The 21,364-nt window shown below is 44.8% G+C and overlaps 1 protein-coding gene across 2 annotated transcripts in view; it reads right to left on the bottom strand.

Annotated features, from left to right (window-relative positions):
- Nucleotides 1–21,364, bottom strand: part of NID1 (nidogen 1) — a 93,162-nt gene that overhangs the window by 52,132 nt on the left and 19,666 nt on the right. The window contains exons 2-8 of one of the 2 annotated variants that reach the window (XM_067711025.1): nt 19,202–19,501; nt 16,829–17,055; nt 13,290–13,663; nt 10,530–10,682; nt 6,577–6,828; nt 3,729–3,929; nt 1,432–1,677 (exon numbers count right to left, since the gene is read on the bottom strand). In XM_067711025.1, coding sequence (XP_067567126.1) covers nt 1,432–1,677; nt 3,729–3,929; nt 6,577–6,828; nt 10,530–10,682; nt 13,290–13,663; nt 16,829–17,055; nt 19,202–19,501 — 1,753 coding nt within the window. The remainder of the gene's footprint in view (nt 1–1,431; nt 1,678–3,728; nt 3,930–6,576; nt 6,829–10,529; nt 10,683–13,289; nt 13,664–16,828; nt 17,056–19,201; nt 19,502–21,364) is intronic. The other variant, XM_067711026.1, reaches the window with a different exon arrangement.

The raw sequence follows: 21,364 nt of genomic DNA, 5'->3' as shown, positions 1-21,364 counted from the left end.
CCAGCCACACCCATTCACTTGCATACGGTCCTTTTGTGCTACAGTCACAGAACTGAGAGACTGCACGGCTGGCAAAGCCTGAAATATTTATTGATACTGTCTGGCCTTTTAATACGCCAACCCCTGATGCCTGGAGCTACAGCTGTCAAAGGAAGGAGACAGACACCTGCCCTCCTTCTGCTTTATGGAGCTGAGGACAAACTCGACTAGCTGGAGAAGTGACCTGGGTACAGAGGGAGAATCAAAAATAACTGAAAAAGAGAAAGACCTTCACACCTAGACCCCAAACATACAGAACCCCTAGGGCTTAAAGATTTGGATGATGTGAGACCTGACACTGGGCTGTCCCACTAGCTGCAGCTCCTTCCACGCAGCCAGAAGCACCCCGAGACTAGACCCCGCCTCTCGCAATGTGCCGTCCCCGGGCAGAAAGCTCGTTGTAGGCTCCGTGCCTGACTTTCAGCAGATTTGATTAGGATTTCCCCAGGCCCTGGGCACACAGTGAGTATCAGAGTGTTTTAAATGCCTGGCCATCCACAGGCACCTGACAAGATGCTCAACATCGCTAAGCATCAGAGAGACGCAAATCAAAACTACAATGAGGTACCACCTCTCACCGGTCAGAATGGCCATCATCAAAACATCTACAAACAACACATGCTGGAGAGGGTGTGGAGAAAAGGGAACCCTCTTACACTGTTGGTGGGAAGGTAAATTGATACAGCCACTATGCAGAACAGTATGGAGGTTCCTCAAAAAACTAAAAATAGAACTACCATAGGGTCCAGCAATCCCACTCCTGAGCATATACCCAGACAATTCAAAAAGACACACGCACCCCTGGCAGCACTATTCACAATGGCCAAGACACGGAAACAATCTATGACATGGAAACAACAACAAGTGAACTTATCTAGGATACAGAAATAGACTCACAGACATAGAGAACAGACTTGTGGTTGCCAAGGGTGTGGGGGAAGGACAGGGATGGATTGGGAGTTTGGGGTTAGAAGATGCAAACTGTTATATAGAGAATGGATAAAGAACAAGGTCCTGTTGTATAGCACAGGGAACTACAGTCAATATCCTGCAATAAATCATAATGGAAAAGAATAAAAAATAAGATAAAAATAAATGCCCAGCCATAGGCAGCTGCAGCCCTTGGATGGTCTACTCTTTAAGGTAACTCAAGGATTATCATTCTTCTCTACCCCAAATGGAATAATGAGGAGGCCTTAGGTTAGCAGAACAGAGACAGGTAGGTTTTCTAAGAATCATAAATGACAAGACGTTTATTTCTGCCGGGAGCTATTTCAGCATAACTTTCTTCTTCTTACTGAGAGTAAGAGACGAAAAACAACATGTCAAAAGCACCGAGAGAGCCGTGCAGGCAGACACACACGACGCCCAGTCTGAGCTGCCACCTCTTACCCCTCACAGGACCAATAGAGTTGCTCAGAGCATAGCGCAAGATCCTCTCCTCCTGGTTGTACAGGACAAACACGCTGTCCACTGAGAGCTGCTGGGTGCTGGGCAGGGCCGGCCGGGAGTCATCGTGGACGCACTCCTGGAAGGTGATGGTCTGGCGCCACTGGTAAGTGTGGACGTGAGAAGGGGCAGTGCCATCCCGCTCGGGTTCCATCACTGTGTACTCCCGGGTGGAGGATGATGTGATCACTGGATGCGGGAGGGAAGCAGGGAGACAAGGCAGGGACACAAAGGAGAGATCTTGAGGCTACAAGAGGCTTAGTCAAGGGCTCTAAAACCATCAGCAGTATTCTCTGCCTATACTGCTACCAGATGAGAGATCGGACGGAACAGGATACATAAAACTATTTATTTCAGCACTGGGACTCATTCTGTCACCTAGATTTCCCATACTATTATTGATGTTGTTTGCATTAGAAATAGTTACTGCTTTTTCTCATCAAGTGCTTCTCTATAAGTTCCTAAGTCACCCAGAACCAACTCAGAGTTTAAGGTCTGATGGAAAGAGCACGGGCTTGGAGGGAGAGACACCTGAACTCACACCTTGCCCCTTCGCTCACAAGGCGTGTGATCATAGGCCAGTTACTAACTTCTTTACCCTCTGTTTCCTTTCCGACATGGGCTGCGGTAAGGATGAGACAATGTATGTAAAATTTCTGGGATCAAGCAGGCTAATACTCTTATTAAGACACACCACCGTTTACGGAGCATTTACCACGCGACTAGCAGAGTGCTAACTGCTTTTTACGGGTTATCTCACTTAGGATTCAATAAATAGAGGCTGCTATAAATAACCCTAGATTAAACGGTTCTCTGATATATAAAAATGAGACACTCATAGGTTTCAGTAGCCAATTTCTATAAATTACTGAAGAGCCGTGAGCAGATCTCAATAGAGAAGGGAAAGTCTTCCCCACTTAGAAGACAGCTCGCTTTTCCCCCATACAATGAAAATCTCAACTTCCTATTTTAAAAGAAGTATAGAAGACTCTTTATATCTGTGTGCTCTGTGGTAGTTCATAATCAAAGCCAGAGGATACATAAAAGATTAGTGTAAGCTGCCTCCTGTCCAGCTCCCACGTGCTGGGCTGCCAGAAACACCATCTGGTCGTAGCCTGACTTGCAGACCGGGGTGCTGCGGCTCCTTGCACCTCCTACTCACCCACTCGTTTTCCCCAGGAGAGCCGGAGCGAGCCACAGGGCCATGGTAATTGGTACAACCATTCTGGATGGCCATTTAATAAGAGCCTTTAAAGAGTCTCCCTTGTTTGACTCGGCACTCCTATTTCTAGGAATTCGGTCAGAAAAGAATCAGAAATGTGGTCAAGATTTATGATGAAGGTGATTATTTCAACTCATTATGAGAAGGAAAAATTGGAAATAACCTAAGCTTTAGAAAAGAGAATGGTTTACATTGAGAGCCATACAATAGAATGGTAGAGATTCATTAAAAAGTGTTTGCAAAGCCTAGAATGAAACTATCAAGTATTCATAATTTGATGCTAACTGGAAAAGTGAAGATACAATAATGTGGTATGACTGAAATTATGTAAATAGAAACTATATACTTGACTGTAGAGTATACAGTAGTATTGCATCAATGTTAAATTTCCTGATTTTGATGAGTGTACTGGGACCGTGTGAGAGGATGTTCTCGTCCTTAGGAAGAACACGTAAATTATTTAGGGAATGAAGGATCATGGTGCCTACAACTTACTCTCCAAAAAAACCCCATATATATATATATGCATGTATGCGAGAGAGAATGATGAATAAATGTAGCAAACTGTTAACAACTGGTGAGGCCGGGTAAATGATATGTGGAAACTGCTATTTTCAACTTTTCTGTAAATTTGAAACTTAAAAAGTACATACAGATGTATATTATAACAAAATTATACTGTTTTGAAATTATATAATATGGTGAGATTTTATGTTGGGATATTATTTGTGTTGGTATATATACATATGTTGGGGTATTTTTTATATGGAAGGAAAAGGCTGAAAGGAAATACACTTAATCTAATAGTAATTGTGTCCTGGTTTTACATCTGTAAGTTATGTTTATTTTCTTTTCTGCCCTCAATTCTCTCCAATGAGTGTGCATGATATCTATTAGAGAAAAGGTGATTTGTATAAGGTACCCCCTGCACTTCCCTCTCCGAAGGCCAGGAGATAGCATGAGCTCAGGGCTGGAGCCTGTGGGTGACGCTGGCCCGGGACGCGGCACTGTGGCTCACCCTGGTGGGAGTAGTGGTAGAGCTCCGTGTAGGGCTCAATGTGCACCGAGGAGCCGAAGGTGATCTGCGGCACTCGGCCCTCCAGCTCCGTGTCGATGGTCAGGTGTCCGTGCTCGTCAATACCGCTGAACTGCTGCTTAATGAACAACTTGTCCGGGTGCCCCACAAAGGTCACCTCAGCCTGGCGGGTGAATTCGCCCCCTGCAAAGCAAGGTCAGTCTGTCACGTTGCTGTCAGGGAAGCCACCCTCATGCCCACCCTGGGCTCACTGTGGGGACAGGCTCACACCTCCTCTGCAGATGCTTTAGTTTGGTTAGTAGAAATGGGGCTGTTGACACCAAGGACAGAGCTGGGACATCCATATGGCCCAACTGAGTCACGCGCAAGAAACAGAAGCTGCTTGCCAGCTGCAAACCAGCATCTGAGATGGGTGGGCTCATGGCTTGTGCTGGAAAAAGCAGGGGATAGGAGTTGGACTCCCAGCTGTGCTGGGTACTGGTTGGGTGAGCCTGAACAAGTTACTTAACCTCACGGGAGCCTGCATTTCCTGATGATGAAAAAGGGATACAATCTGTCTTGGGGAAATTAGGTAAGTACGTTAAAACGTCCTCTGCCCAACATCAAACGCTCCAGGACGTCGGCTGTGGGAATGACTACTGTAAGAGCTAAGCCCTGGTCAGGATGGGCCACTTGTTCAGAGCAAACTATCACCAGACCCAGAAACCATCCTAGGAGCACACACTAAGGTGCTGGCTCAGGATCTCCCCTTGGTCTGGGCAGGGAGGCAGCCCCCAACAAGCAGGAAAAAATACCCCCCCTTCTTCCAGCTTCCTCCCTTTGCCACCTTTGCAGACGCCTGATAGCAGAGCTGACAGCCATTTCATGATACATGAAAAGTACATGAAATTTACATTTCAGTGCCCATGAAGAATTTCATTCCAACACAGGCATGATCATTCATTTGCATATTATCTTTGGTGCTTTCGCTCAACGACGATGACAAAGTTGAAGACAGTTAGTCCCCTACGTACGGATGAGTTCTGTTCCGAGAGCGCATGCGTAAGTCCAATATGTTCGTAAGTCCAACAATGTTAGCCTAGGTACCCAACAAACACAATCCGCTATCTAGGACTGTACTGTAATAGGTTTACAATACTTTTCACACAAACAATACATAAAAAAATAAATAAAAAAAAATAAAGAAAACATTTTTAATCTTACAGTACAGTACCGTACCTTTCAAAGTACAGTAGTACCAGCTACATCACCACTGCTTTTACGCTTGCTTCCAGACATCCTGGGCTTGAAATGAAGATACTGTACTACCGTACTCTATACAGTACTGTACAGTGAAGTACACAAAAGCACAACCACTTGTAGAGGATGCACTCACGTGACAATGTACGCCAGACATGTGAACTAACTTACGTGACTGGACATGCAAACGTAGGTTCGCATCTTTGAAAGTTCGCGACTTGAAGGTTCGTATGTAGGGGACTTACTGTAGCTGTAACAAAGCCCGAATAGCCTAAAACATTTAGGCAAAGCTTAAAATATTTACTAAATGGCCCTTTGCAGAAAAAGTTGGACAACTCCTGCTTTATGGCCCCCAGGTCCCAGGCAGACTTCCAGCTGATAACACAGGGGCAGTTAAGAAGGACCATTATAGTAACAAAGATTTGCTGTTGTAGGGAATTTGTAAAGACTCCCTCAGCCTCCCTGAAGCTGATATAAGTTACAAAGGACCATCCATTTAAGTCAACCCATATTCAAGGCAACACCACTGAAATGTTGTGCAGCCAAGGACTAGGATCTGTGGATCTGGCCGCAAAGCTCAACTACGTCTGCAAAGGGAAGAGCATGTGTTTGCAAGAGAGCCTAAACATCGTTATGATACTCGGGGTACACATGCCTGTGGGAGAGGGAGAAAAAACATTGGGCCATAAATAAGGTATCTTATACCCTTTTCAAATATATATCCTCTCGTTTCTTAAAACGTCCACATTTCAGGAAGTTAGGTATTTATGCTCTGTAACTTTGGGAGGGGTGTCTGTGCAAAGCCTACAGACCCTGCTCTCAGCAGTGTTTTCACGATAAAGCCGTGGCTGAAGCTACAGTGAGGCTAGGGGTGTTGGAGAAGACAGGTCTAGGTAGTCAGAGGTGGCGGCTATGTACCTGTGCCCCAGAACAGCAGGCTCCAGGTCCTGCGAGCGGCCAGAGATGAAGGATGCAGACTCCTCCAGCCAAGCAGTTCCAGGAAAGGGCCTCCAGCACAGGGGGACCAGCCTCAGCACAGCATGGGAGAGGCCACCACTGCTCCAGGGAAGCATCTCCTCCGCTCCCACCCACCGACAATCTGCCCACATGTCCCCTAAAGACTGAACTTTCCCCAACGGGACACGGTCTCTAAGCAGCTCCAAGGAAACTCAGCTTTCCTAAGACTCGTGAGGATTATGCTTATCAGGCTGACTTTACCAGCTAGAAACGACAGGTTCCTTTTCTCCAAGCAGATACTGAGGAAATGTCAAATGTCAGTTTCAGATTAGTTGGGAATTTGGAGGCAGGCTGGATAAGTAGAAGCAGCCCCATACGTTGGGTTGTGAGGATATAGGAGCAAACATCCTTTGCTCCGCCTAAATCTATATCTCCGCCCTGAAATCGCTCCCTGATCAAAATGCAATTCTAGACAGTCTTAGTTAATGTATATTAATTGAAAAACTTCTTGATAATTTTACCTCAACACCTTATTTCCAGAGCCACAAAATGCTTATCGGTAAGTTACTTGCAGACATGGAGTTCCCTTTCCATTCACCCCAGCCCGTTAATTTTAAGGTCTGATGTCAGTTACCTGTGATGCTAAACCCATTCTTGAATCCATCTTGCTCCACGGCAAACATCCATCCAATGATGCCTCCAATAGGGGCCAGAGGAAGCAGAGAGTACCCGATGGTCTCAGGAATGGTGCTGATGGCTGTGTAGGAGCGCCCATGGTTCATTACCACGTAGGAGTGGAGGTCGGTGTTCTCAAAGACAATGGGAACTTGGCTGTTCCCCACAAAGACCTTCCCTTTCACCTTGCCGTTAACTCTCTGGGGGGTACCTGAGTGAGAAACAAAGAAAGCAGCCAGCCCTTCAGAATAGAATAGTATGTCTGGTAGGATCTGTACCTATAAAAGCAAAGAGTCAAACAGTGCTGGGGTAAAGGGCTTTGGGGTAAGTGAAAGCAGCTGTTCAAAAAAGGCAGTTCCTATGGCTGTGTCTATGAGCCTTACAAATTCCAATTTCTTCCTCTCTTCCACGCTGATGGATCATGGACAGCAGAAAAGTGAGACCCATTGTTTGATGGAGGAAGGTCTGAGGCAAATAAAACGATCTCATAGAACAGTATCATGGGTGGTCTAGAACTAGGTGACATAAATGTCTCACTTTTGAGAGTATCGGGGACAGAATTAGTCATTTCACTGGGACAGCAGGGCTAAACTGGATGGGACATTTGGTTGCCTGATCTGTAACACATCTGAAGGAGCATCTCTGGCTCAAACATAGGACTGCCAGTCTGAGTCCTGGACCTTCACTCAAGCCAAGCCAGGCAGAAGTGGCCACAGCGGATATCGAAGGCCACACGAATACGCCCTCTGACCCAGAACCAGCTTGTGGGCTGGGGTGTTTGTTGTTCCATTTAGCCAACTGGGAAAGATGGGAAACTTACTATGGCATATTTAAAAGCTTTCTTCATAAATTGCTAAATAGTATATGTATAGGACACCATTTCTGAAAATCACATTAATGATAAAAGTTAGCATACACTTAGGGGCAAATATCTGAAGAGGTGTACACAAAACTGCTACCAGTGGCTAACTCAGGGCCATACGGTGAACTTTCATTTTCTATACTATACATCTCTATAATGTTCAAATATTTATAACTTGCATATATTTATTATTGTTTAATCAGGAAAAGATAAGCTCTCAAGAAATTAAGTTGTTCTTGTATTTGAATAAGAAAATTGAAGGTTACCACATGACCCAGCAATTCCAACTCCTAGGTATATACCAAGAGAACAGAAAACATACGTCCACCCAAAAACTTGTACACGGACGTTCTTAGCAGCATTATTCACGACAGCCAAAAAGGGAAAGCACCCAAATGTCCATCAATTGATGAATGGATAAACAGAATGTGGTATATCCGTGAAATGGATATTATTTCGCTAGAAAAAAGGAATGAGGTACCCGATACACGCTAAAACATGGGTGCACCTTGAAAACATCATGCTAAGTGAAGGAAGCCAAACACAAAGGTCCCATGTTGCAAGATTCCATTTATATGAAATATCCAGAACAGGAAAACCCGTGTTGACAGACAGTAGATTAGTTGTTGACAGAGACTGGGGATGAGGATAAACTGAGGGTGACTGCTAAGAGATCCAGGGTTTCCTTCTGGAGCGATGAAAATGCTCTAAAATTAGAGGTAGTGGTTGCACCACTTAGTTAATACACTAAAAAGAACCAAATGGTATACTTTAAGTGACTGTGTTACTTACATCTTAAAAAAAAAAAAACTGAAGGAAGAGGTAGATAAGTCACCTTGGACTGTTCAGGTTTGATGTAGAAATTCTATCACTTACTGACTGTACATATTGTGTTTCTCTTCCTAGATTATAAATGTCTTTCCCACCCAACTCCCTGGCTCCGTCTTAGCAGAGGTTTCTGTGCACAGTAAGTTCTCAGTAAAGTTTGCAGAATAACCTGAGACAAACGAGCCCTCATCTGAGCATGGTCACCCGTGTTCTGAAGACTTTCTGCTGTGTTCAGTATGCCTTAGCTGCTAAACAGGGTCACTGAGGGACTTCCCTAGCGGTCCAGAAGTTAAGACTCCACACTCCCACTGCAGCGGGCATGGGTTCCATCCCTGGCCGGGGAACTAAGACCCTGCATGCCGTGCGGTGCGGCCCCCAAAAATAAAATAAAATAAAATATAAAATAAACAGGTTCACTGACAAGCCAAGGCAGACTCGACACAGAGTATTTCTGCAAATAAACTATGTCATTACACTGGGGGATGCTGTGAAGTTAGAGGACTAATATCAAAAAATGCCTCCCCCAAACAATTACAGAAACAAGCAGGAAAGCCAGGGGGAAGGAAACCAAATTTTTTCCACCAAACTTGGAGTTAGAAAGCTATTTCAAAAGTAGCAAGACTCCAAAAAAATATTTAAACCACAAAACTACGACGGGGCGTGCACAGAAGGTCAAAAAATGCAGCCGAGCCATCTGTCACATCTGAGCTTCCTGCCAAATGCAACCTGTCGGCATTTTCAGTCTGATATCTGGCACAGAAAGAGCTAATGAGATTTTTGCTCTTTGAGAAGAAAGGTTCACTGTAGATTGTGGAAGCTGCTCCCAGGGTGAGAGAAATATAAAAGCCAAGCCTAAAACAAAGCAGCAAAGGTACACCATCCCTGGGGCGGTGGGCTTTGGAAGCAAACAGACAACACGTTTATAAACGTTAAAAACATCCCCCCAAATTAATACGCAACGTATCCAAAATTTTCTTTCGTTGCTACAGATAGTATTTAACCATCTAACTGTGACCTAGGAGGGAACTTTTTTATTTTAGCAAATCAAAATAACTGATTTCACTTTAGCTATGGCAGGGGATCTGAAAAACAGAAAAGTGTTCCTCCAGCTGAGTTTTATTTAGTTGTATTGTGTGAAGCAGTTGAGGTTCCTCATTAAACACACGAGGAAAATGACAGGTGACAAGTGAGGTGACTTGGCATCTGAAGGAACAAATGTTCAGTATGGTCGGTTTGGGTTTTGTTTAAATTCTGATTTATGGCCTCAGGTTCCCATAGGTCTCCCTCTCGAAGTAAACTCTTATCCGGACCCTCTAGACTTTTGCAGAGAAGATTCTTCTGACCATCTGAGAATGTCAAGACTGGTTGGTCCTTTTCCGGGGGCAGAGCTCAGAACTGATGCCAGCCCACTGACGCCAGCTGAGTCCCTTTTGGAGTGGGCCCACAATGGGTCTGGGCTCCAGAGTTAGCTGTGATGCACCCGTTATGCTCCTCTATCACCACGTTGGGATTCCAGGGGCATGAGGACAGGTCGTTACCCGCTACATACTTTGGTTTCCACCAGCCCACTGTGGCCTTGCTGGAGTTGAACCACCATTAGGATGGTCTGAGTGATGCCAAAAGAAAAGGTTTGAAAGAAACGGAGGAAAATGGGGGGCACTGACAATTTGTGGTCCAGGCTGCATAATTTCAACACTTCAGCCTTCGTCTCACGCTATAGGGACAGCTGTGAAGATGGGTTCCCAATGGCCGTCATTTCAGAGATGGAGAAACAGCACAGGAAAGAAAGAGACCTCCCCTTATTAGAAAAAAAGGACACTCCCCAGGACCACACCCCCAGTAGAAAAATACAGGCAAGAATGGGGAATGAGAGATCAACTATCATTGCCCGACTGAAAATACCACCCCCGTTTAGAGATCTAGGTAAAGGAAAGATTTCAGAACAAGCACCAAGGGGCTTCCCTGGTGGCGCAGTGGTTGAGAGTCTGCCTGCCGATGCAGGGGACATGGGTTCGTGCCCCGGTCCGGGAAGATCCCACATGCCGCGGAGCGGCTGGGCCCGTGAGCCATGGCCGCTGAGCCTGCGCGTCCGGACCCTGTGCTCCGCAAAGGGAGAGGCCACAACAGTGAGAGGCCCGAGTACCGCAAAAAAAAAAAAAAAAAGCACCAAAACAAAAACTCCACTCCTCCCCCTTCAAAGGGAACAGACAGAAGCAAAGTACCTTCTGCAACACACTGCCGGCCATTCCCCGTGTAGCCGGAAACACAGCTGCAACAGAAGCCGGTGGCAAAGTCCCTGCACTCTGCGTGCACAGAGCACTGGTGTCTGTTGTTGGCACACGTCTGGCGGGAATCTGTGTTGTAGCTGAAAACTGCTTGGAGAGAACACAGCACACCTGTAAGCGCTTCACAGGGCTCTGGACCAGGAGGCTTTCTGACCCTACGCCCTCAGCTGTGCAAGACTTGACATCTGCTCAGGCAATTCAGACCCAGGGCTCTCTACCTGTAGCCACTTAAATAGTATAGTGGTTCTATTATTCAAACCACCAAAGCAAACGGGTCTAAAGGGAGTTTGAGAAATCACAAGGGTGAATTCTTTAAAACTGCTATAATCCAATGTCCTCAGTATCACGGAATCAATATTAGGTGACTGCCACCCAATGTCAATCTTAATATGGCATCCATCTAATGTCGTCAGATCCGCTTCACATTTTGGGCAGGAGGGACCTTAAAATTTTTAAAAATTATCTTTTATTGTGGTAAAATATCTATAACATAAAGTGCCATTTTAACAAGCTTAAAGTAGTTTTTAAAAATTTTGACCCTTGAGCTTCCCTGGTGGCGCAGTGGTTGAGAGTCCGCCTGCCAATGCAGGGGACGCGGGTTCGTGCCCCAGTCCGGGAAAATCCCACATGCCGCAGAGCGGCTGGGCCCGTGAGCCATGGCCGCTGAGCCTGCGCGTCCGGAGCCTGTGCTCCGCAACGGGAGAGGCCACAGCAGTGAGAGGCCACAGCAGTGAGAGGACCGCAAAAAAAAAAAAAAAAAATTGACCCTTTCTTCTCACCAGGGGATAAATCCTAAGCTCTTGAGTCAAAAGCTAGTTAGAAATAATTCCTCAGTCATACCTGGTCTAAAAGCCTCTGACCCAAGAAACAAGAAGAATTTCTCCCTATTTTAAATGTCTCTTAAAAAAAAAAAAAAAAATGTCTCCCTCCCAGGTTCATTTTATTGGATGATGAACTAGCTCATTAAACTCAAAAATCCAGAGCCAATTAATTTGGGATGAAGTTCAAAAACACAAAAGGGGATGAACTTTTATAGGGGATAATGACCCACTTTATAAATGACTGTTATGAGTGAAGAGAAAAGTAAAGTTTAACTCCAGGTAGATTCCATGAGTCCTACACACCCAGAAGGGAATTTCCTGTATTTATAAAGATGGCGTTTGGAGCTGAAAATACTTGGGCCCTGAGCTGAACGCATGTGAGGCTACTGATTGCTTAAGCCCAGCTCCCAGTGGGTCTGTTATGGTCGACGGATCTGTGGGTGACCATTCAAATCACACCAGGAATGCACTGCTGGCTACAGAAGACTGACCTTTCTAATAAAAACAGTGAAATAACTGGGATCGAGGGCAGAAAAACATCTCTTTTAAACACAGTTGGGGTTCAAATCCGGGCTTTTCTTTTTACTAGTACCAAGGAATATACTACCATAAGCTGCTGGGGCTAGCTATGCTCTCATTTAAGTGAAGGCTTCACAAATGAGAATTTCAGAGACACGTATGTGGGGTGAAAGCAGGATGAGACTCAAAGCTCACCCTGAAGGTAAACATATGTGCCGGTAAACATATGCAATCCACCTTGGGGCGACCACTCTGAGACCCGGCTATAAGAGCTGAGTGCGACGTGCTAGGTGTCAGCATTACCCCAGGAAAGCCAGGGTGCCATGTGTATAAAGGGAGCCCTGAGACATGAACCACGTGCTCATCATGTCACTAGGGGCAGCTTCTCCGTTTCTGTGCCTCAGAGGTAAGTAAGCACACTACCCCGGCCACCAGATACTGTCCATGCTTTGGGATACTCGATAAGAACAAACATCCGACTATGGCTACGAGACAAATCACAAGTAAGGAGAAATAAAAATGGGTGAATAATGTGGAACTGAGTAGATGTTTTGAGGGCCTTAGGATAACTTCATAGTTGAAGCAGTTGTGCGTCACAGTAAACATCATTTAAAGGCTTGGACTGTCCCCTTGATAGGAATCTTAATGGATTATAGGTCAACCTGAAGGGCAAAAAAATAATGAACACAGTCTAGTTCAAATGTCTTTTATAAGACAAATCAAAGCATGCTGGGGTTCCAGTGGTTTTCCCTGAAAATGTAGCCAAAATCTGATATAATAAGGTTGATTACAAGATATTGTACTTTAAAACCATCCTCAAAAGGGGGATCTACTTATTTTGTAGTTTTAAACGTTCACAAACTAACTCTGAAACTGAGAGGGTCCGGGAGGAAAAATCATCAACCATCCTCCTTCCAAAACCAAGAGGAAATAAATTTCAAAGATAAACCGTGTCAATAGCCAAAAGAGCTTCTAAAATGTTTTTTCAGGTGGGTGAATACACTACTGATCTCAGAAGTCACAAATAAGGAAGGAAATCTGACTATCAAAATAATTCTAAAGCACTTTTCTCTTTAAAACAGAAAAAAAAAAAGAAAGAATAATAGAAGACTTGAAAGAGGACATGTTCTACAGTCTCCATAACCCCAGCCCTAATGGCCAGATCCCTTGGAGTCTCTGAAGCCTTCGGGCCCATCGACCGATGCTCTGCAGCTGTGAGTTCCACCCCTCCTTCCCCAGGCACTCATTCTTACAAACCACCAAATAATGTGCACAGCTGACACCCCACCAGCAATGCTCCCCTGTCTGGAAACCCAAGTATCCAAGAAGGTACCACCTGCAACATAAATGGCCTTACCAACTCCTGTTTCCTCAACTTCATCCACATCTATGACCTGTGGTTGCTGCTGGGGAAACCTCTCCGCTGGCAGCTGGAAAGATCTGGTCCTCTCCGTGGGAGGTCCAGGGGGTCTCTCAGTAGCCAGGCGGCGGGGGGGCAGGTCACTGGGCACGTTGTATGTGCCAGTGTCTCCCTTTCTCCGGGCCTCATAGGGGAAGGATGTGGTGCCCGTGTCCTCCAGGCTCAGAGGTGTCACCGAGTCATAATCCTCATCATCATACTCTGCTCCATCGTCCAATCCCAGGTTCACGTCCGAGGGCACCACGCCACTGGCCGTGGCCGGACTCCCAATCTCAAACACCCAGATGCCCTGCTGCCCAGAGTTGCTGCTCCTAGGGGGAAGGACAGGCTTCTTGGAAACAGGCCAGCAACCCACAAACAGCCCCCAGCAACCAAGCAGAAGGAGCCCTGGGGATCCGTGTCAATCTGAAACCCAACGCCTGCTTCTGCCCACAGCCTCGGTAGAGGATGAGAGAGCAGATGCAGTCCTGTCTGGTCATCACTGAGCTGAGACCATCCAGGGGGATACGGTGAGGCTGTATCCAATGGGCCCAACCCTAGCAAAGGCTCAGTCTTGGCCACTCGAGAGGCACGCTTCAGGGACATTTTCAGGCCTTAAAATGCAATTTATAGGAATCACTGGTCATGTGCTTTACCATATAAGCAACCTGTTGACCGGAGTCATCCATTTTCTCAGTTATTCTCTTTCCAGGGCATAGTGTGATATGATAAGAAATATGTATTTGGTCCTTGTCTCTGGTTCTGGCATACAATCCCTAAAATCCCTGTTATCTCTGGAGTGATAAGAGTGTCTTTTTGTATGCTAATGAGATGGCTGGTGGCTGGGGACCCTGGGTAGCTTCAGGATGGGGGCTGGTCACTAGGAAGAATAAGGCTTGGGGCTTCCCTGGTGGCGCAGTGGTTGAGAGTCCACCTGCCAATGCAGGGGACACGGATTCGTGCCCCGGTCCGGGAATACCCCACATGCCGCAGAGCGGCTGCGCCCATGAGCCATGGCCGCTGAGCCTGCGCGTCTGGAGCCTGTGCTCCGCAAGGGGAGAGGCCACAACAGTGAGAGGCCCGCGTACCGCAAAAAAAAAAAAAAAAAAAAGAATAAGGCTTGATTACAGGGCTGGAATTTTCTTCCCCACGCCCTGACTTCCAGGGAGGGGGGTGAGGAGTGGGGTTGGAGAATAGGTTAATCACCAACGGCCAATGGTTTAATCAATCATGCCTATGTAATAAAAATCCCTAAGTGATGAGATTGACAGAACTTTGGGGCTGGTGAACACATCAAGGGGCTAGGAGGGTGGTGAGCCCAGAGGGGACACGGAAGCCCCTCACCCACTCTTCCTCCCATACCTTGCCCTATGCATCTCTTCTATTTGCCTGTTCCTGAGTGCATCCTTTATAACACACTGGTCATAGTAAGGAAAGTGCTTTCCTGAGTTCTGTGAGCCATTCTAGCAAATTATCGAACTTGAGCAGGGGTTCATGGAGATCCCCGATTTATAGCTGGTTGATCAGAAGTGCAGGTGGCAACCCAGGACTTGCAAGGGATGTCTGAAGTGGGGGCAGTTTTGTGGGACTGAGCCCTTAACCTGTGAGGTATGTGCTGACTCCAAGCAGAACTGAATCGAATTACAGGACACCTAGCTGGTGTCTGAAGAGTTGGAGAATTGGTTGGGGGAAAAACCCCACAAATTTGGTGTCAGAAGAGTTATGAGTGAAAATGGTACAGAGTTGGTTTATTAGAAATCCCAACACTGTTAGCTGTGGAACCTTGGACAGGTCTCAGTCTACCTTTTTATGTTCAAAGTGTGTAGTGAAATACAAATGATATTGAGAATCTAAAGGCATTTTATAGTTATAAAATACAATAGAATAACCCTAATCTCTACTTCTTGCACCACCATTTTTACTGTTCTTCTGTGTGTGATTGGAAGTGTTCCTATAAGAAATTATGTAAAATGACCAGCTCGTACAATGGAAAGAAGGGACACACACTACTTGGTAGAGAATACTGAGCAAAAGATTGGGGTTAGACAGGGAATGAGGAATCAAGAAAGTCCTGCAGAAATTGGACGTCTAATCGATCTGTCTGCTTGGGACTCAAATAAAGGCAGTGCTACGCAGGAGCTTGCTTGAACCAGCTGGTAAAAAATTAAAGTATATAAACTTACAATTAAATAATCTATATTAAAATGAGAGGCAATCAAAAAGATACATATACCCCAGTGTTCACTGCAGCACTATTTACAATAGCCAGGACATGGAAGCAACCTAAATGTCCATCAACAGATGAATGGACAAAGAAGACGTGGTACCTATATACAATGGAATATTACTCAGTCATAAAAAAGAACGAAATAATGCCATTTGCAGTGACATGGACGGACCTAGAGATTGTCATACTGAGTGAAGTAAGTAAGTCAGAGAAAGACAAATATCATATGATACCGCTTATATGTGGAATCTAAAAAAAAAAATAGTAATAAATAAACCTATTTGCAAAACAGAAATAGAGTCACAGAGGTAGAAAACAAACGTATGGTTACCAAGGGGGAAGGGCAGGGATAAATTGGGAGATTGGGATTGACATATACACACTACTATATATAAAAGAGATAACTAATAAGAACCTACTATATAGCACAGGGAACTCTACTCAATACTCTGTAATGACCTATACGGGAATAGAATCTAAAAAAGAGTGGAGATATATATATATGTATAATTGATTCACTCTGCTGTGCAGCAGAAACTAACACACCATTGTAAATCAACTACAATAAAAATTAAAAGAAATAAAAGCAGAGGGAATAAATACTTGAGACTCATATTAGCTACGTTCTTCAAGTTATTTGAATCTACTGCACCTCTATGGTGAGAATACTATATAATGGTTCACCTTTTCTCAACCCCAGGTTGAGCGACATGATGTGAGCAGCTGTAAACGGGCCATGGGTAGGAGTATTTACACCACGGAAATAGGCAAATGCTATAAATGAGGGCTTCCCCAACCCACCTAAAGCCAGTTGCTAAGCATTTACCAGCACACCATTAAAGTGTAGAGGAGTTTTAGACTCAACTGGCAATATGAAATTGGGAGGGGTTTTCTCAGCCTTGGGGCCATAGCAGGACATAGTTTTGAATAACTTGTATTTCTAACTTTATACGTATAGAAGAGATGGTAAAGCTGTCTCAAATGAGAATGATATCTAAAAACTTGGATACCTGTTCATTCTAAGAGTATATTCCCTTGAGTTCATCAGAAAAACAAAGTACTCCATAATATAAAAATTATATACAAAATTTAAATCCATGGGAACATTTTCAGGTAATGTTCTATATTGCCCATTACATTATTCTTAATAAAACAGTCTCATAGACTGTTTTAAATAGTTATAGACTGTTTTAAATAGTCTTACAGACTTATAGACTAATGATAGTCTTATTAAGGGGAGAATCTACTGAAGAACAAAAAAAAAGCATACTTGGCCAAGTTTCCAAGTGATTCTCTGTCATTAGCAAATACATTATAAGCTCCGTCACTCTTCCATATGAATCCTACTAAACCTTGGCTGAAAGCAACCACTGCGGGAACTTGGTTCTCATCCTTCTTTGAGAATGTCGTATAGAACTGCAGACCATCTTCAGGATAAAGGAAAATGGCGTAGGTGCTGGAATCAGAGGAGGCCAGAACAGCCTGGAATGTGTTTCTCTGTGAAGATGAGTTAAAATTCAGTTACTCAGGAAAATATCTACAGATCTTAAAATGTGCTCTTCACCAGATCGTATCTAAAAAATACAGAGATGGCAGTATTTACACCTTATTCTAAAGAAATACTTTTGTAGGACCAAGTATTCCAGGATAATTCCACTTAAATATCTCTAAAGCTATGTCAACAAGAAATTTTCTAATTAATCAGTGAATACTTTCTGCATAACCGTGACCCTAAGGTTAATGCAAAACTATAGATGACACCTCCAGGTAGTGGCCTAAATCTCATGCAACTTAGCAAATTCTTACGCACAGAATTTGTTTCCACAGCCATTAAACATATTCAACCACATTCATTATTTAGCTGATTGAGCCCAAGCACCGTGCAGTAAGAAAGAAAATGAGCTTTGAGAGAAAACAAATCTGGATCCAAATCCTGCTCTACTCCTCACTGACTGTGTGACCTTGGGCAGGTTACCTAACCTCTCTGAACCTTGAGCTGTGAATCTGTAAGATGGAGATAAAGCCACCTACGGCACAGAAATGTTAGGAGGACTACGTGAGCTAGCATAGGAAGGGCCAGGCACAGAGAACATATTCCTAAAGTTAGTACCTCTCCTACACACCAGGCATTGTCCCGAGCACTGTGAAGACGAATAAAAGTACGCGATCGCCGCACTTGAGAATTTATAGTCTAGGTGGGAAAAGTGACAGGTGAACAAAACATTGCCAAACTGGAGGATAGATTCTGTAATGGAGTTGTGTGCAGGCGAAGTGCCCGATGCTGGGAGGAGTGGGGGCAGAGGAGGCGGAAAGAACAAGCAGGAGCTAGACACGTGCAGTGAGGGTCAGGGAGAGGCCATCGCAAGCAGAGAGCACAGCTAGTGCAAGAGACTGTGGGTAAAACAAACAAGCAAAAAGCCTCAGCAGGGAATTGCAAATAATCTGATACAGCTGCTGCAAGAGGGTGCAGAGAAGTAAGAGTGAGGGGAGATTTGGCCCGTGAAGCAGGCAAGAGCTCTGTACAAGGGGCTGGGCAGGTATCGCTCAAGTGAAAAGGATGCACACTCGAGAAATTGAAGGTTTTAAACAGTTTTCCAGTACAGCACTCAGGCAGATACAGGTGGCAAAGCAAAACGTGTCAGACAGACTTCTCCAAAGTGTGCTCTATGGGATGCAATGTGTCTTATTTGGGAGGGAAAAGGGTATGGCCAAAAGGTTTGGGGATGGCTAAATTAAACAAAATTAAGCAGGTTTCTGTACTATAGGACTTTCCAGAGTGAGTCACCATGAGGGAGATATAGTTTTAGCGCTTCCCAAACTTATTTGGTCTGAGGAGTCCTCTTCCTCAAGGAATGTCTGTGGGACCAGTGTTCTGTGGTACACACTTTGGGAACCACCAGCTGGGAATATCCCCCACTTAAAGGGAGTGCTTTTGGACCTTTCAAGTTGCTCTCTACCCTGTAATGCTATAAAAATTAAACAATGGCGGAGCAAATTTATTTTTCCAAGGAGAAATCAAAGCATGTCCTAAAGAGTCGCCTCAGATCTAGAGATGGCTTCTTCAAATATTCCCCCCTTCCTCCAAGGGCAAGTCCAAGCTCTACACACCCTAACACCTTTCCCAACCACTGCATCCACAGAGACTCCCATCCCTGGTTATGATGAAACTTGTTTCCTGAACCACCCACATGGTACAAATGGGTTTTGTCCCCCCAACTAGAGTCTGGGTCTGGTCTTTATTTCTTCACATCTCTTGAGACTGCTTTATTAGTTTAACCTATCACTTCATATTAATAAATTCTCTATTTATCTAGAAGCCACCTCCCACTATCCACCACCCAATGTAAGAGCAGCTAGGGCTGTAATTTATCAGCCCTGTTCTTGCCATGTGGCAATCTTCTCAGGAATTGGCTTTCTTTACATCTAATCGTCATTACAGCATAGATTTAAGTAGCCCTGCAGATAAGGTTTTGGAAGCTTCAGACCTGCAACAAACAGCTTACTAGATTTTGCTTTGGATGTCTGTCCAGCCTTTATCAATCGCATGGGCGTGGGGTACATCAGAGTAGCACAAACCAGAAGACCAAAGTGTACAAAGCCAACATATTAGACTATTTGCCCTTGAGCCTGGGTGGGTGCTTACCTTGCCTTCCTGGGCAGGGTCCTTGCTGGGCCCTTGGTAGGGAGCCACGGATTCCCAAGTGACAACCACCACGCTCCTGGGCTTGAAAGAGACTTCCGGGAACCCTCTCTGGACACACTCCGCTGCCAACTGAGTGACAGAGGGAGATAAGTCTTCCCGATAGTAAACCTTCCCAAGGCCATCTGTCGTGTCCAAGTCCGCCAGGAAAGGGGCGACTGCTCCGAAGGTCGGTGGGAACAGCCCAGGATGGGATTCTTCGGCTGGGGGCTCACTCATGGCAATAATGCCATTTGTGGTAATCTGTACAAAACCAAACATCATTAAAAGGAGTGCAGAAACTGACAATCAAAAATTGGGAGCAACCCAAATACCCATCAACAAGAGAACAGGTAAATAAATTCTGGCCATTTCATACAACGGAATGCTATACAGTAGTTTTTTAAAATACACAAAACAACACGAGTGAATCTCACCAATATTAAGCCAAGCAAAAGAATCCAGACACAGTATATGATTTCACTTATGTGAGATTCAAGAGGAAAACAGTGCAGTTCCGTTAACTGCCATTAATCTCAAATGTACACAATAGTTGCACTTGTAGAGTACGTAAAGATAAAATTATCTCAGCTCTTTCTTCCTTGAAAAAAGAAAGAAAGGAAAGGAAAAGAAAAAAAAGATGTGCAGAAACGACATCTTCTTCAGGGAGACTGAGCTCCCGTTCACAGAATGCTGTCATAGTGTATCAAACATGACAGTGTGTCAAATACAAAAAAAATTGGAGAAAGACATGATCCAGGACTGTAAAACTCAGCATTCTTTTCCTGGGGAGGACGGCCTGGTAGAAGGAACAGGGGCAAGAATCACAGGACCTGACTCTGGCATCGTCACCAGACCTTGGGCAAGGGTCTTAAACTTCGCATCTCAGGCTTCCCAAGTGTGTGGTTTGTGGCACACGAAGGACCATTCAAACATAAGTCATCATCAAAGACTGTGTTCATTTACTCAACAGAGTAATCATTACAAACCAGGGCTGTGCTAAGCACTGTGGGTCCACAAATAAGTAGAACCCAGGCTCTGCCTTCAAGGTACCCACAATCCAGAAAGACATGGAGATGGACTTACACAAACAGATGATAAGACAATAAGCAAACAAGTGTCAAGAAGTAAACGTGATGGGTCACGATGGTGGCGTTATTTTGAACAGATTAATGAATTAGATCAATAGCTAACATTTATTGAATGTTTACCATGTCCCAGACCTCTTATTAACATCTAATCCTCAGAAGAACCCCGTAAAACTAGCTATTACTATTATCCACATTTTTCTGAAGTGGAAAATGAGGTAAGTTAATCAATTTGTCCAAAGTTACCAATAAGAGGCCTCACCGGGATTTGAACCCAAGGAGCCCGACTTCAAAGTCGGCCCTCTTGATCACATGTACAGCCTTCTTGAAACCAGTTACCAGTTATCACTTCTTGAAACCAGTTTATAGTCTATGAAAAGATTTCACTGTTCTTATCCAGCTAAAACCCACATTCCCTGGGAAAATGGGGAAGGGACTACAGCCCCCTGGCAGTGGGCGTGCTTGGGCCTCCTGCAAAGCCATGTTTAGAATGAGGCTTTGAGCCCTTCCCACATCCTTGTTAGTGCACAGTTCACTGGTGACGGAGAACACCACGCCAGTGATCTTTTTACTTCTGGAGTCTATGAATTAAAAACAAAAAAATGCCTAATCCAATGGGAGCGACTTTGCCTATGGCCCTAGTTTGAGCTTCAAGAGGTTACAGATTGGAAGAACACAGCAGCAAAGGGAGTTACCATTGTTCAGGAGTCCATGAGAAGGCCTGTGGGTTTTCCAGGTCACTTACTTATCCTTCCCACGGCCTTATCCTTCAGTCACTTCAGACCTCATCCCTAGAGAAGGGGGCAGCGGCCGACAAGAAGGAAAGGAACTTAAGACCAAACTCTGCAACATGCCAAGAACCAGGTAAAAAGCTTCGATGTGATGGAGCCAATGTGGGCCCCGAGAAGGGAAAAGAACAGGTTTGAGAGTTAAGTGTGGACCTAGCAAGATCCTTCCTTTTCACCAAGCGTCACGGTCTGTTAACTGTTCAGGTGACGTATTTTCCATCATCACCTGGCACCAGCACTGATTTTCTAGA

Source organism: Pseudorca crassidens, chromosome 16, assembly GCF_039906515.1.
Source record: "Pseudorca crassidens isolate mPseCra1 chromosome 16, mPseCra1.hap1, whole genome shotgun sequence".
Taxonomy (NCBI): Eukaryota; Metazoa; Chordata; class Mammalia; order Artiodactyla; family Delphinidae; genus Pseudorca; species Pseudorca crassidens.
Note: the sequence above shows the minus strand (reverse complement) of the source record. Positions and strands in the feature narration are given on the sequence as shown.